Source organism: Stenella coeruleoalba, assembly GCF_951394435.1.
Source record: "Stenella coeruleoalba genome assembly, chromosome: 6".
NCBI lineage: Eukaryota > Metazoa > Chordata > Mammalia > Artiodactyla > Delphinidae > Stenella > Stenella coeruleoalba.
This window is the reverse complement of record NC_137151.1, coordinates 12707045-12720518: the sequence shown is the minus strand read 5'-3', so window position 1 is coordinate 12720518 and position 13474 is coordinate 12707045. Positions and strand designations below refer to the sequence as shown.

Below are 13474 nucleotides of genomic sequence, written 5' to 3'. Positions count from 1 at the left end.
GGGCTTATAGACAGGGACATTTGCACAAGTATTTCAGGTCACAGGGAAGGACGCCCCAGGGAGCGCGTGCTCACTTTGGCCTCCCTCAGGTGGCCCGGGCTGGGAGCCCTCAGTCTCAGGGCACTCGTAGGAGGAGGGGGACTGGAAGAGGGCAGGCGTCCCTCCGGGCCTGTCGAGTCCAATCAGGTTTGCAAAGTCCGCGCTGCCGCCTCACCGGGGTTCAGATTCACGCTCATTTCTCCACTCTGGCGTCCCGCTCTCCCGCCCTAGGCTGGGGACAGAGACCATGAGCGCAGTCCAGAGCGTGGCGAGTCGCAGACACACTGAGGTCGGAAGCGGGGCAGGAAGGACAGCAGGGATGTGTCTTTTCCAGCGATGTCAGGAAGCGGGAGTGGTCCTCGCCAAGGAACAGAGGAACAGAGCGCTCCCACTGGCATAGGGCGGCCAGAAGCCACCCCACCTCGCGTTCCCGGCACCTCTAATCCGGGTACAGAAGAAAGCCCGAGAACGTGCTGTACTTGTTGTTGTTGCCTCCATGAGCCTTCCCTCCGTCCAGCTTCACGTACACCTCGTCCCCTGAATCAAGGTGCAGCACCACGCTGTTACTGGCATAGTCGTAGTTCTGGTCGGCGTCCTGTGCGATGGCGCTGGCCCGGACCTGGGGGCGAGCGACCACAGCGGGTGGGCCCAGGCACCTGTGCTTGGGCCCTTGCCTTGTCCCCCACTTGGCGCGCCCCCTGGCCGGCCTTCCGCCTGCAGCTCCAGGGTCCACTCTCCCACCCAGGCTCCACGCTCTCTCTCCAACTTAGCCAACTCCTTCCCGGTCCCCTATGCTCCGCAGTTTCCAAGTCCGGGAAGGAGGGAGAGAGAGGCTTCGTGGACATTGACCCAGCGGGGACGGGCGGGAAGCAGGGACCGGGGCGAGAAGAAAGGAGACGGGGAGGGCACAGGGGAGAATGGGGCGCACAGAGAGCTAAAGAAGAGTGAGGTTTCCGAGAAGCCCACGGGGCTTCAGGCGGGTGTGCAAATAGCGGGGAGAGTGCAATTTGGGTAGCGGGGTCTCGGAGCTCTGGGAACGCAACCTCGGGAGCTATGGGATAACTGCGACCACGGCGCACCGGGAAACGGGATGCTATCGTGCGCTCCCTGCCGGGGCGAGCTCGGGCGCTGGCGAGTGGGGAGAAGGGAGGCTGGGTTCCCAGGCGGTTCGGGGCTCAGGGTGGGAACGAGGGTCCGCGGGGATCTGCGGGGGTGGAGGTGGGAGTAGGGGTGTCACTGACCTGCCCGTTCTTGCAGAGGTCCGCCCACATGCTAGTGCCGTCGCCGCCGCGCATGAGGATGTGGTAGGTGAAGAAGTAGATGCCCCGCACCTGGCAGCTGAACTTGCCAGTAGTGGGGTCGTAGTGATTGCCGAGATTGGTGACCACGTCGTCGAATCTGAGCACCTCGTAGCCCTCATGGGGACTCTTCAGACCCACATAGAAGGCGATCTTGGGACCGCTGAAGGCGGCGTTCAGCGCGCCGGTCACTTCGCCCTCAGAGTCGCCGCCGCCCCCGGTTCCGCCACCCACCACCCCGACACCGCCTGCCGCGCCCGCCGTCAGCTGCAGCCCAGGCAGCCCGGGCCGCCCCGAGTCGCCCTTCTCCCCCGGGGGACCCCTGGGTCCAGGTGGGCCCGGCTCTCCCGGGGGTCCCCGCGGCCCCGGCTTGCCGGGTCGCCCCGGGTCGCCCTTGGGTCCCTGGATGAAAGGGGGCGGAGGGTTGACGCTCAGGTCCTGCATGACTTCCAGGGCGGTAGTGCTGGGTCCGGGCGGTGGAGCCTTGGCGCCCGCGGGGCCCCCGCCGGGTGCCGCGCTGTACGGGTCGCAGATCATGCGGCAGGTGCCCATCATCTCGTAGTGCGCCGCCCCGGGGGACGCCGCCTGCAGCAGCAACGGCACGGCGATAAGCAGCCCCAGAGCCATGGCCAGGAGCACGCCGACGGCCGCCAGGCAGGCGCGCCGCCGCCGCTGCCACAGCCGGGAGGCGACCGCCACCAGCTCCTCCTTGCCGCCCGGGGAGGGAATGGTCGGGCGGCTCAGGCGGCCCCGCTCCCCGCGCTCGGGGGCGGACTCCGCGGGTCCCGGCCGCGCCCCCGACGTGGCGACCCCCTGCTCCGGGCGCCCAACTACTTCAGCAAGAGGCGCCCTGGCCCAGGCGCGGGTGGCTGCTCAGGAGAACCGCGGAGCCCGGAGCGCATGGCCGGGGTCTCCCAGGACGAGCCCGGCGCCCCACGGGTCCCGGCCGCTGCGGCCGGGGAGAGCCGGGTGCGAAGGCGGCGTCCCGCGAGGGCTCGGCCGCGCTGCCTCCTGCCCGGCTCGCCTGGCCTAGGCGGGGATCCGTGCGCAGAGAGGGCGCCGGGGCTCCGCGGCGCGCTCTGCTCTGCTCTGCTCTCCAGCTGCTCGCTGGCTCTCGCGCGGAGGGGGGACCCGGCTACCCTGACGTAAGGAGTCCGGGGCTGAGCTGCGGAGGCGGCGAGGAAGCAGCGCGCGCTGCCATCACTTGGGAGACGGCGCCCTCGTGTCATCAGCCTTCGGTGCTCCTCCTCTCCGGCGGCTCCCTCGGCAGAGACGGCGAGGGTGCGGTTCCTCCTGGCGGCGCCTGGGAGCCACAAGTGGGCGCAGCGGGTGCAGCCTGGGCCCAGCTCCTCGGGCACACCCACTGGCGGCCACACTCACGCGCCTTCACCCACGGCACACTCACCGGCGCCCACAGGCACCTCTACGTGGCCACGAAGGCACCCGGAATCCCGACGCCAGCAAGGTCCTTCGGGGGTCACCTAATCCACCCCCTGCCTGCAAGCAGGAGTAGACTTAAACCCCCTCAGTTCCATAAGCCCCAGGAGACAACTTTCTGAAAGCCCTTCTGAGTTACCTCTTCAGAATGGAATAAATCTCGCTTCTGGAAGGTCTTTCACACACCTAGCCTGAGGACTCCAAGCTATCAAATAGGCTTCAGAAGAGCAGCCCACCAACTCTTTGAATGACTCTTTGAAAAGCCCAAAGCCCCGAAAACAAGAGTCTACTAGCCTTAGCCCCTTTCTTCTACCCAAGAAAGGTCTGTCCCTTGCAAAGTTCATTTAAATCCAGATCTCTGACACCCAGCACTTGGCGGTAACCTTGGCGCACTCAGCTCTCACTCCCAGCCAGCCACTACCAGCAGATCCACAGACAGCTGCCTTTGGACATCCCCAGCTCCCTCCTGCTGAGGTGGGTTTAGTTATTTAAAAAAGAGTCCAAAGCCATTCTGAGCCAAAGCTGTGGCACCTGATTTAGAGAAGAATTATCCATCTCTAATGCAGCTTGTGAAAATAAAGCAAGGATGGGAGGTGCTTCTGTGTATTGGTAAGACCTCAGACACCAAAAGCGCCGTCTTCCCTAAATGTAAGGCCAGACACTATAAAACTCTCAGAGGAAAACATAGGCAGAGCACTCTATGACATACATCACAGCAAGATCCTTTTTGACCCTCCTCCTACAGAAATGGAAGTAAAAAAATAAAAATAAACAGATGGGATCTCATGAAACTGAAAAGCTTTTGCACAGTAAAGGAAACCATAAACAAGATGAAAAGACAACCCTCAGGATGGGAGAAAATATTTGCAAATGAGTAAACTGACAAAGGATTAATCTCCAAAATTTACAAGCAGCTCAATATCAAAAAAACAAACAACCCAATCCAAAAATGGGCAGAAGACCTAAATAGACATTTCTGCAAAGAAGATATACAGATGCCAACAAACACATGAAAGGATGCCCAACATCACTAATCATTAGAGAAATGCAAATCAAAACTACAATGAGGTATCACCTCACACCAGTCAGAATGGCCATCATCAAAAAATCTACAAACAATAAATGCTGGAGAGGGTGTGGAGAAAAGGAACCCTCTTGCACTGTTGGTGGGAATGTAAATCGATACAGCCACTATGGAGAACAGTATGGAGGTTCCTTAATAAACTACAAATAGAACTACCATACGACCCAGCAATCCCACTACTGGGCGTATACCCTGAGAAAACCATAATTCAAAAAGAGTCATGTACCACAATGCTCATTGCAGCTTTATTTACAATAGCCAGGACACGGAAGCAACCTAAGTGTCCATTGACAGATGAATGGATAAAGAAGATGCGGCACATATATACAACAGAATATTACTCAGCCATAAAAAGAAACGAAATTGAGTCATTTGTAGTGAGGTGGATGTACATAGAGTCTGTCATATGGAGTGAAGTAAGTCAGAAAAAGAAAAACAAATACCGTATGCTAACACATATATATGGAGTCTAAAAAAAAAAAAGGTTCTGAAGAACCTAGGGGCAGGACAGGAGTAAAGACACAGACCTACTAGAGAATGCACTTGAGGACACAGGGAGGGGGAAGGGTGAGCTGTGACAAAGCGAGAGAGAGACATGGACATATATACACTACCAAATGTAAGGTAGATAGCTAGTGGGAAGCAGCCGCATAGCACAGGGAGATCAGCTTGGTGCTTTGTGACCACCTAGAGGGCTGGGATAGGGAGGGTGGGAGGGAGACGCAAGAGGGAGGGGATAAGGGGATAGATGTATATGTATAGCTGATTCACCTTGTTATAAAGCAGAAACTAACACACCATTGTAAAGCAATGATACTCCAATAAAGATGTTAAAAAAATTAAAAATTAAATTGCTATCTGATCCAGAAAAAAAAAAAAAGCCCTGTCTTCTGGTTCTGCTCTCACCCTGTCTGTGACTCTGGGTGGATCGTTCCCTTCGCCAAGACTCCGTTTTCCTAAAAGGGAAGCTCTTGCCTCAGCTCTCCCTGACGGGGGAACGCACCAGGCCGGGCCTGGGAGGAGAGTCAGTGGCTGACGTCAGTGTTTGCCAGAGCGTCAGTGTCTCCGGAACAACCGTGCTCCTTCCTGAGGCTATTGCTTTGAGGAGAACATTTCATTGATCAGGTATTGTGTTCTCATGGGTTACTTCAAAATGCATCCTGTTTCCCCTCCCCACTACACATTGGTCCAGCCTCTTCCTTTGTTGGTGTCTCTCCCAGGGCACAGCAGAATATCTGGCACCTGGTAGGCCCTCAGTACAGATTCCTGGAAAAGGTGACTAAACCTAGCTTGAAGCAAACTGGACCCAGGAGATAAGGGGGAGAAGGGACTCATTTATTGGGCACCTACTACGATGCCTCAGGTACTTTGTAGTTGCTGCTTCACATACTCCTCCCAACAATCCAAGGATTAGCAAGCATATTCTCCCATTGTTCAGATGAGAAGACAAAGGCTTTGAAAGTGTGAGGTGCTTGCCCAGCGTCCTCCACCATATAACAGAGCTGGACTCCTTCTGCCACCCAGACCAGGGGCTCTGAGAACCTGGCAGTGAACGTAGCACTGGCCACTAGCTTCTTCACTTGTCTGCTGGGTCCTGGGAGCCTTCCCTTCCTTTCCCTAGGGCCGCCTCTAGAACTAGGAGCCACAGTGATTCCGGGAGCCACACTGCCTGGTTCCAGTCCTGGCTCTGCAACTTCACATCTGTGTGACCTTGGGCAAATTGCTCACCTCCCTGGGCCTCAGTCTCCGTGTGTGTAGAATGGGAATGACAAATGTCACTTCCAACTTATTGAGAGATTAAATGAGTTAATTAATACAAAGGCCTTAGAACAATAGCTGGCTCAGTAAAGGTTCACTGTTATTATCAACTACTGGTAATTTGGACCTCCACCATCATGCCTAAGACCACCACTAAAGTGAGACCTGTGGGCAGTAAGCACATGTGGGGTGGGGAAAGTGGACTTATTTAAAAAACAGAGAGACCCAAAGATCGTCCACACATCCTATCCTTCTCAGGAGCATTTTGAGAAGGGGGACCGCACCACGCATCCCACATTCCCCTCAGACTGACCTGCTCTGGCTTCCCGCCCTCTAACAAGACTGCCCAGTGTTTTCAGTCACCAGCTCCACCTGGACAAGTATTTTCCAGGCATGCATTCACTTTGAATGCCTCGGCCCTGCGGACCACCATCCCCCAATTTCAATGCTTTTGCCCCTGCAGGATCTGGGCAGGGGAAAAGTAAGGAGGGGCAAAGTTTGCTACTCAGGTTTTTACTTTCACAGACCTCAGGCAAAGCAACCTTTCCAGGGGATCCGCATTCCTGGGAAGAACTATGGACTTGGAGGGAGGAGGGCTCCTTCCCAAGGCCAGCCCTCTCTCCCAAGGGCAGGGACAGCAGCAGCTCGAGTAGGTGGAGAGCTGGCAGCTTCCTCCCCGCCAGTCACATGAGTCATGATGAAGTCCTTCCCCTGCCCTCCCTCCCTCCCTTCCACGTGGCAGAGCCAGACAGAGTAGCTGGACACACCTCCTCATCTGCCTGGCTTCTGCTCTCCCGGGTGATGCACGTCATCATCGGTGACTGTCTTCTCATTAATATTAATGATGACCTTTATTAGCATATTGCCTTCCATTTAGACTGTAGTCTTACATTTCAAGGTCCAGCAGTGACTCAAATCTGTCCCCAAATTGCCCTTAGTGATCCAGTCTGCGTTCCTCCCACCAACATCCATTGACAGTTTACTATGAGCCAGCCAGTTCACCTCCACCTTCTCACGTCACAAAGCCCTTGTGGTCTGTGACATAGAGTTTGACATTTGGTCACGCACTGTCTTATCTGCTACTTTAATGACTCCCACCGGCAATGAGTCCCACTCTTCATTCATCTGCACTACAGTGTCATCAACCTGGGATGCCTGTCCCCCCTCATCCCTCTGGACTCATCCCTGGACTCAAGTCCCAGCTAAGTCCCTTGTCTGAAGTCTCCCCTAACCTCTCCCCAAGCAGAATTGACAATTCTTGCCCGTGTACCCTTAAATTACCTTGAATGTATATACTCCTGCCATCACGTATCACGCAATCAAACATGTGTTTACTTGTTAGCCTCCCCAACCAGGGTGTGAGCTCCAGTAGGGCAGAAATCACACCATTTATTAATTCATGCATTGTGTCATTCATTAGTCTCACAAATATTTATTGACCCCTATTGTATGCCAGGCAAGGTGCTGTGTGCTAAGCGTGCAGTGGAGAACAATACAGGTGTGGTCCCTTCCATTCTTGCTGGCCTGCAAGACTTCCTTAACCCCGTCTACCTCTTTCTACTTGTGTCATTTGAGTTTGCATCAAAAGAGCTGCTATCTGGCATGGCGGTGTGTCGGCATGCTTTCTTTGCATTAGACTTGTGAGCCTACTGGACTGTAAGCTCTTTAGAAACATCATCTTGAATACATTGGCCAATCTTTTGTCTCCATCCCCAATGGGAAGGGCATTATGATATGAATTCAGAGAGGTAGGCTGGGGCCACATCACACAAGATCTTAAGGTCAAAGATGGGAGACACTTGAGCATGTTTATTTGCTAATGAAAATGGTACAGTATGAAGGGGGAAACCAACAATCAAGAGAAAGCTGGGATAATCCAATGCCCAAAGTTCTTAGTAACTGACTCATTAGAGGAGTTCAATAAAAATTTTATATCTTTAACAATAATAATAATACGTGATATTGATTGAACACTATGGCCAGGCTCTCTGTCAAGAATTTTAGGTATATTAATTCTTGTAATGTTCTGTGAGATACGTGCCTGTGTTTTACAGCTGAGGAAATGGGGGGAGGGTGAATCTATATATTGACAAGTATCCTTAGGGTATGTAATTTTCCCAACAATTGCTCCAGGTCATGTTGGAATCCAAGACATGTATCTCCAGATCTGGAGCACCAACCATAGGTCACTCTGGCTAAAGAATTCACGTGTGTTACTTTTACCTCCCAACTAAACTGTAAGTCTCTCAAGGGCAGGAACTATCCTGAGGACACAGTAAGTGTTCAGTAAACGTTCATAACTTTTGATTATTTTATATTGCTTGAAAATGTCACTTATGTTAGTTCATGTCATGATTTGCAAAAGGAATAAAAATTTTTAAAAGATACTCTTTATGATGGAAGAGTAAGAAAGGAGGGCAAAGAAGGAGAACCAACTTTGTCAGCCACACAAGTTCCCGTTAGCCTCTGCAAAAACCAGAGTGGTTTTTCTCCCTTCCTCCCTCCCTCCCTCCCTCCTTCCCTCCCTCCCTTCCTTCCTTCCTTCCTTCCTTCCTCTCTCCTTACCTCCCTCCCTCTCTCCCTTTCTTCCTTTCTTCTTTCCTTATTCATTCATTTATTTGCTCATTCATTCTCTCAGTAAGAATTTTATTGAGCACCTACTATATGCAGAATGCTGTGCTGTGCTGGAGTGGGGTGGAGTAGGTGGAAGCATGGAAGGGAGGATTCAAGATGAGGTCCTTGCTAAAGAGCTTACAGACTAGTTGGAGGGACTAACAGCTAGAAAGCTCCCAAGCAGCCGTGTAAGACATCATTTAGGTGGTGTAGACAAGGGTATAGACAGGAAAAGGCTTCTAACATCAAGGCACTGTGGCCACGACCCTTGAGGAAGTCTGTCCCAGGAAGAAGAGACAGAGAATAACCTTAAAGGACAGGTGAGATTTGAACTGATCAGCGATCTGGGTGGATAATGGAGGTCGAGCCTTCTAAGGGGTGTTTGGGGAACAGTGAAGAGGCTGGTCTATACAGAGCAGAGGGGACTGTGCAGGGCTGATGCAGACAGTAAGCTGCACATGCTACCCTTCCCAGCAAGCCCCCACTCCCCACAAACATTGATTACTCTGCCCTCTAGCTCCATTTTCTTTATGGACTTTCTGGGGATATGACTGTAGGCATTGCCCTGTGCCTCTCTTTATATATCTAGTCCCCAGCCCCTCACAAGTCTTTCACTGTGTTTATTGAGTGATGCCTTTGAAAGAAAGATAAGGGAAATAACATTTTCTACTCTCTGCTGGGCCCTGGCCTAGGTGTTCTTTCAGGTATGGGTACCACAGCCTCTCCCAGTCCTTTCAGGCAGGAACACATGCCCACAGTCGCAGGCCAGAGGGTGCGCGAGCCTGAGCACACAGGCTCCCGCTGTTCTGAGAGGCTGGGCCACTGTGACCTGAGGGCTCTGTTTGCATTTCTAGCTCCTGAGATGCTGAACGGGGAGGAGGAGAAGCATTCCAGCCTCAGCCTCTGAAGATATTCCGACAACCCTACTCAGGGGCCAATGAGGAAGTGCCCGCCGGGCCCATTAGCCTAGAAGCAGCAGCAACACATATGAGTCAAGAGGGTCAGCCAGTCCCTGAAAGTCCTCGCCTGGATCTCGCAGAGACTGCGGCTGGAGCCCAGATTATCCCTGCTTTGAGGAGCTGGCCTTGGCTGTGTCTTCACAGAGCTGTGGGTCTGTAGCTATCCCTCACCTGCCTTCTCCAGGACCCAAGTCCCCTGCAACACGCCCCGCTGCCAAAGACAGCTCTCTCCCAAACCCCAGGGGATAGTGATTTCAGCTGGGACTCCCCCCACTAAGCAACAATGTACCAGCCATTCAAGCCACACTGCCCACCCTTCTTCTCTCAGTCCTCTAGCAGGCACTCCAATTATTCATCCATGCAGGAAGTATTTGTTGAGCACTTACTATGTACAAGATATGGGGGATACAGCGGAAAGCAGAAACATCCCGCCCTTGCTGACTGAATACACTTATACAGATCACTTTCCCAACCTCCTCTCTTGCCGTCCTGATAACATCCACTAATATGGACCTTGCCTCACTCAAGCCGTCTATGCCTGGGGCTGGGGTAACACATGTGACAAGTGACAATCTCGGATGGCCTTTGCAGTATCCTGCTTCTCTGAGTGACTTTTCCCCTCTGGGAGCCTGTATGTTCTTCAGGCAAAGACCCCGCCATTTAGTCTCCCCATCCCCACACCGCTGGCCCCGGGACTGGCCACTCAACATGCATTTGTGGGACGGAGCAGAATGAGACAGGACATCCAACGTTGCGTGTGTTTTTCTCTGGGCAGCACAGCAAGCCACCAACAGCCCCAGAGGCCACCAGAGAAGTGTGCTGTCTTGTCTGTGGGGTTTTTTTGCAAGCTGGTGTGTACCTCGTGCTGTTAATAAAGCAAGTTTCCATGTCCTGAAAACATGCCTATGGATTGCCGACGGAAGCAGGCTTTTGATTCAGGAGTTCATCTGAGACTATAAGGGTTTCCCCTAGAGGGAGACTCAGCTCTTTGTTTATGCAGATGTAGAGCTTGGCCATGGAGCAGGGCCCTCCTCCCTCTGCACCAACATCAACGGGGCAGCTACCCGAAGCTCAGCACTGAAGATACTTCCTGGCCCTGAAAACACAGACAAGGCAGGGCATCAAACAATACACTGCCACAGTGTTCCTGGGACCTCAGCCATCTCTGTGAACTCCTGGAGGATGTGGGTGTATCTTCCAGTACCACCTTCCAGTGACTTCCCTTATCACCATCTTCTGAGTCCCTGGCAAGCATTTCTTTTCTCTAGGACCCTGTGTTTGTTCATTGATTTGACGTGAGGGTGGGAGCGGGGTGTGTGGATGACAGCAAGTCCAGCTCAGACCCCATCTCACAGTGCAAAAAATACCCTGTGATCCTATTAAAATTCAGTCCCGCCCGTGCCTATCTGCTTCTGGAGCAAGGGAAGTCCAGCCCTTCCCCAGGGTGCACGTGGCAGGCCTGCCGCTGTCCGTGGTGCTAATGGCTGCAGCCGCCAGACTTCCCTTGTCAGGAAGGGATCAGGTTTCAGAAATCCAAGAATTAACTCATGTTCCCAGACTTGGACGGGAAGCCATAGCTCTGTGTGGAAATATTAGAACCTCCACACTTGCCCTCTCTCTCCAAGCCTCACCTCTGCACAGGAGACTTCCCCTCTGGCTGGGAAAGAGGTTGGGTAGCTGAGAGGAACTGTTTTTTCCTCTCTGGTTCCCTACTTTCCTTCCTCTTGGCTATTCACTCTGTGTGACCACGCTGACACACACACACACACACACACACACACACACACACACACACACCGTGAAACATGGCAGTAAATGAGGCAACCACTAACGCTCTCCAACAGTCACTTTTCCTCTCAGCCAGGAGGGAGAGAAATCAAGCAGAAGATTAAAAGTGCAGCTGTGACAATACCAAAAGGGCTTCCTCCAGACCCTAACAGTTTTTTCTTTTCTTGCATTGTAAAGTATGTGGAAGAAACACACGGTCTTGGAAGATTCATTCAGGGAGAGCTGCAGCACTGTGAGAAGATGGTCACCGGGCAGGCCTGATGGGGGACCGTCAGGAACCAGAAAAATCCACCAGCCCCCAGCCCCCTGCCAAAGGGTTCAGCCTCTATTGGAGTCACTCTTAGGGATAAGGCAACAATTCTCAAAGGGTTTTCCATGAACTCATTCTTGAAAGAAAACAAAAAAAAATGTATTCCTGTATAAAATTGATTTGGAAAGCTCTGAGTGGAAAAATTTGCATGTGTATGTCTGCTTAGCTGATGCACTTTCTAGAACTTTCACTAGGCCAATATTCATTATTGCTATTTTCCCTTGACCAGATTTTATGTACTCACTGGAGCATAGATTCTAAAACATTCTTGCTTGAGTTCCAATCTTAGCTCTGCCATTGACTTAGCTCAGCCCTGCACAGTGTGTTACCTTGAGCAAGTTCCTTAATCTCTCTGGGTCACTGTCTCCTCGTCTGTGAAATGGAGATAATAACACTTACCTCAGTGTTGTTGTGAAAGTTAAATGAGTTAATACATGGAGAGCTCTTAGAAGAGTGCCTGGCATGTAGTGAGCCCTAGAAAACCATCGCCTACCATTATTATGACCAGGGGCCCTGCTATGTGTGAAACCTAATCTGGGAAATGCTAGGTAAAGGCATTGTCTATGGAAGGTTCCCACAGAAGTGGCACGCAGCCTTTTGCACAAGCTGTTCTATTTTCTCCACCTGGAATGTCCTCACTTCTTCAAACTTATGATGAATTCCTTTTAGCCTTCAAAACCTAAATCAAGAGTCTCCTTCTAGGAGAAGACTTCTGTGAATCTAGTAAGAAAGTTAGTCACTCTCTAAAATCTTAAAGCAACATGTTGGCTTGGACTTGCCTTTGGTCAGAGAATTTGTCACAGCAAATTGCAATGATTACTTTTGTGTCTTTCTCCCACAATGAACTATGAGCTCTTCAAGGGCAAGAACTACATTCCATTTATCTTTAGGGCTCCATTGCAGAGCACAAGGCCTGGGACACACTTGGTGTTCATCATAGGCATAATTAATTAATCGTCAGTGCTTGCGTGTTGCCTGCGAAGGGTGACACATGAAGTCCTCTACCGCTTACTAGCACAGTAACATGGAAAGCATGAATGGCTCATGCCTCGTCCACTTATCAACTGTGTGATCTTGAGCAAGTCACTTCTCTTCCCTAAACCTGTTCCTCATTTTAAAAAGTTAGCAATACTCCTTACCCCTTGGGGTTTAAGGATTAGAGGTAAATGTCAACTCTGCCCACATGCACACACCTATCTCCAAGCTCTCAGCTCCATCCCACTCCAACCCAGGCCTTACATACCCTTCTTTATCCCCTCAACCCCCAAATCCTAGTCAGCCCCTGTGCTCCACAAAAGAGCATTCTCTGAGAACTGAGCACAGCTACCTGCTTGAAGCCCTCTTAAAATGCAGATACCCTACGGGAGGGCAACCTCTTGAGTCTCTAACACTTTAGTCTGAATTTCTACGGTAGAGGCTTTCTAAACAATAGAAGATGCCTGTGCAGCCTGGGAGCTGGGTACCAGGAATCGGTAAAGGTTGGCCAGGGGAAAGCAGCCTGTGAAGTGGAGAGAGAGTGAATCTTGGTGCCAGAGCTGGGTTCAGATCCCGGCCTCTTACTGCTGGGCAACACCCCTCTGAGCCCGGGCGTCCTCACCCATCAAACTGGTGTCTCAGCAGCACTTCACAGGGTGCTGGAGAGAACAAAGGAGATCGTGTATTCAAAGTGCCTGACACTTGATGAACATTAGGGCATTTTAGGTCCCTCTCTACTGCCTTGTCACAGTGAGAGAAGTGACTTGAAGAGGGAAAGGGGTAGAGGTGGGAATGAAGCTCAGGCTGAAACCGGCTCTCATGATGGGAGGTTAGTTTCATCAGGGCTGGCCTGGTGGTCAAAGCAGGGAAGGTAGACGTGTGGGGGGAGGGCCTCTCCGGCCACTATGCATCAGGCTCCCCTCTCTGGAGATGCGAGGGGGGTGGGTGGCCTACCTCTCGTCCTTACTCCCTTCCTGGCTCTCCACCCGGAAAAGCTCTGCCTGGGCTTCCTCCACCACAGATTGGCAAAGCTACTCTACACGCCGGAGGGTGAGTCAGCTGGCTGAGTGCGGCCCATGTTGACATGAACACGAGAAGGGTCTGCGGGAAGTACAGGTGGCCATGGTCTCTGTCTCCAAGAGGAATGGTGAGGGAGCTTCAGGACTGGGCGTCCCCATGACACCACGGATGTGTAGAGAATGGGCCTACACAC

At 52.4% G+C, this 13474-nt stretch overlaps 1 protein-coding gene across 1 annotated transcript; it reads right to left on the bottom strand.

Moving 5' to 3' along the window:
* Window positions 1-478: 478 nt before the first annotated feature.
* On the bottom strand, window positions 479-1964 carry C1QL2 (complement C1q like 2; the record flags this gene model as incomplete). Its single annotated transcript, XM_079924673.1, has 2 exons — window positions 479-658; window positions 1281-1964. 2 exons carry the CDS (start codon window positions 1962-1964, stop codon window positions 479-481), a joined length of 864 nt encoding a protein of 287 aa, XP_079780799.1.
* Between the last annotated feature and the right edge of the window lie 11510 nt (window positions 1965-13474).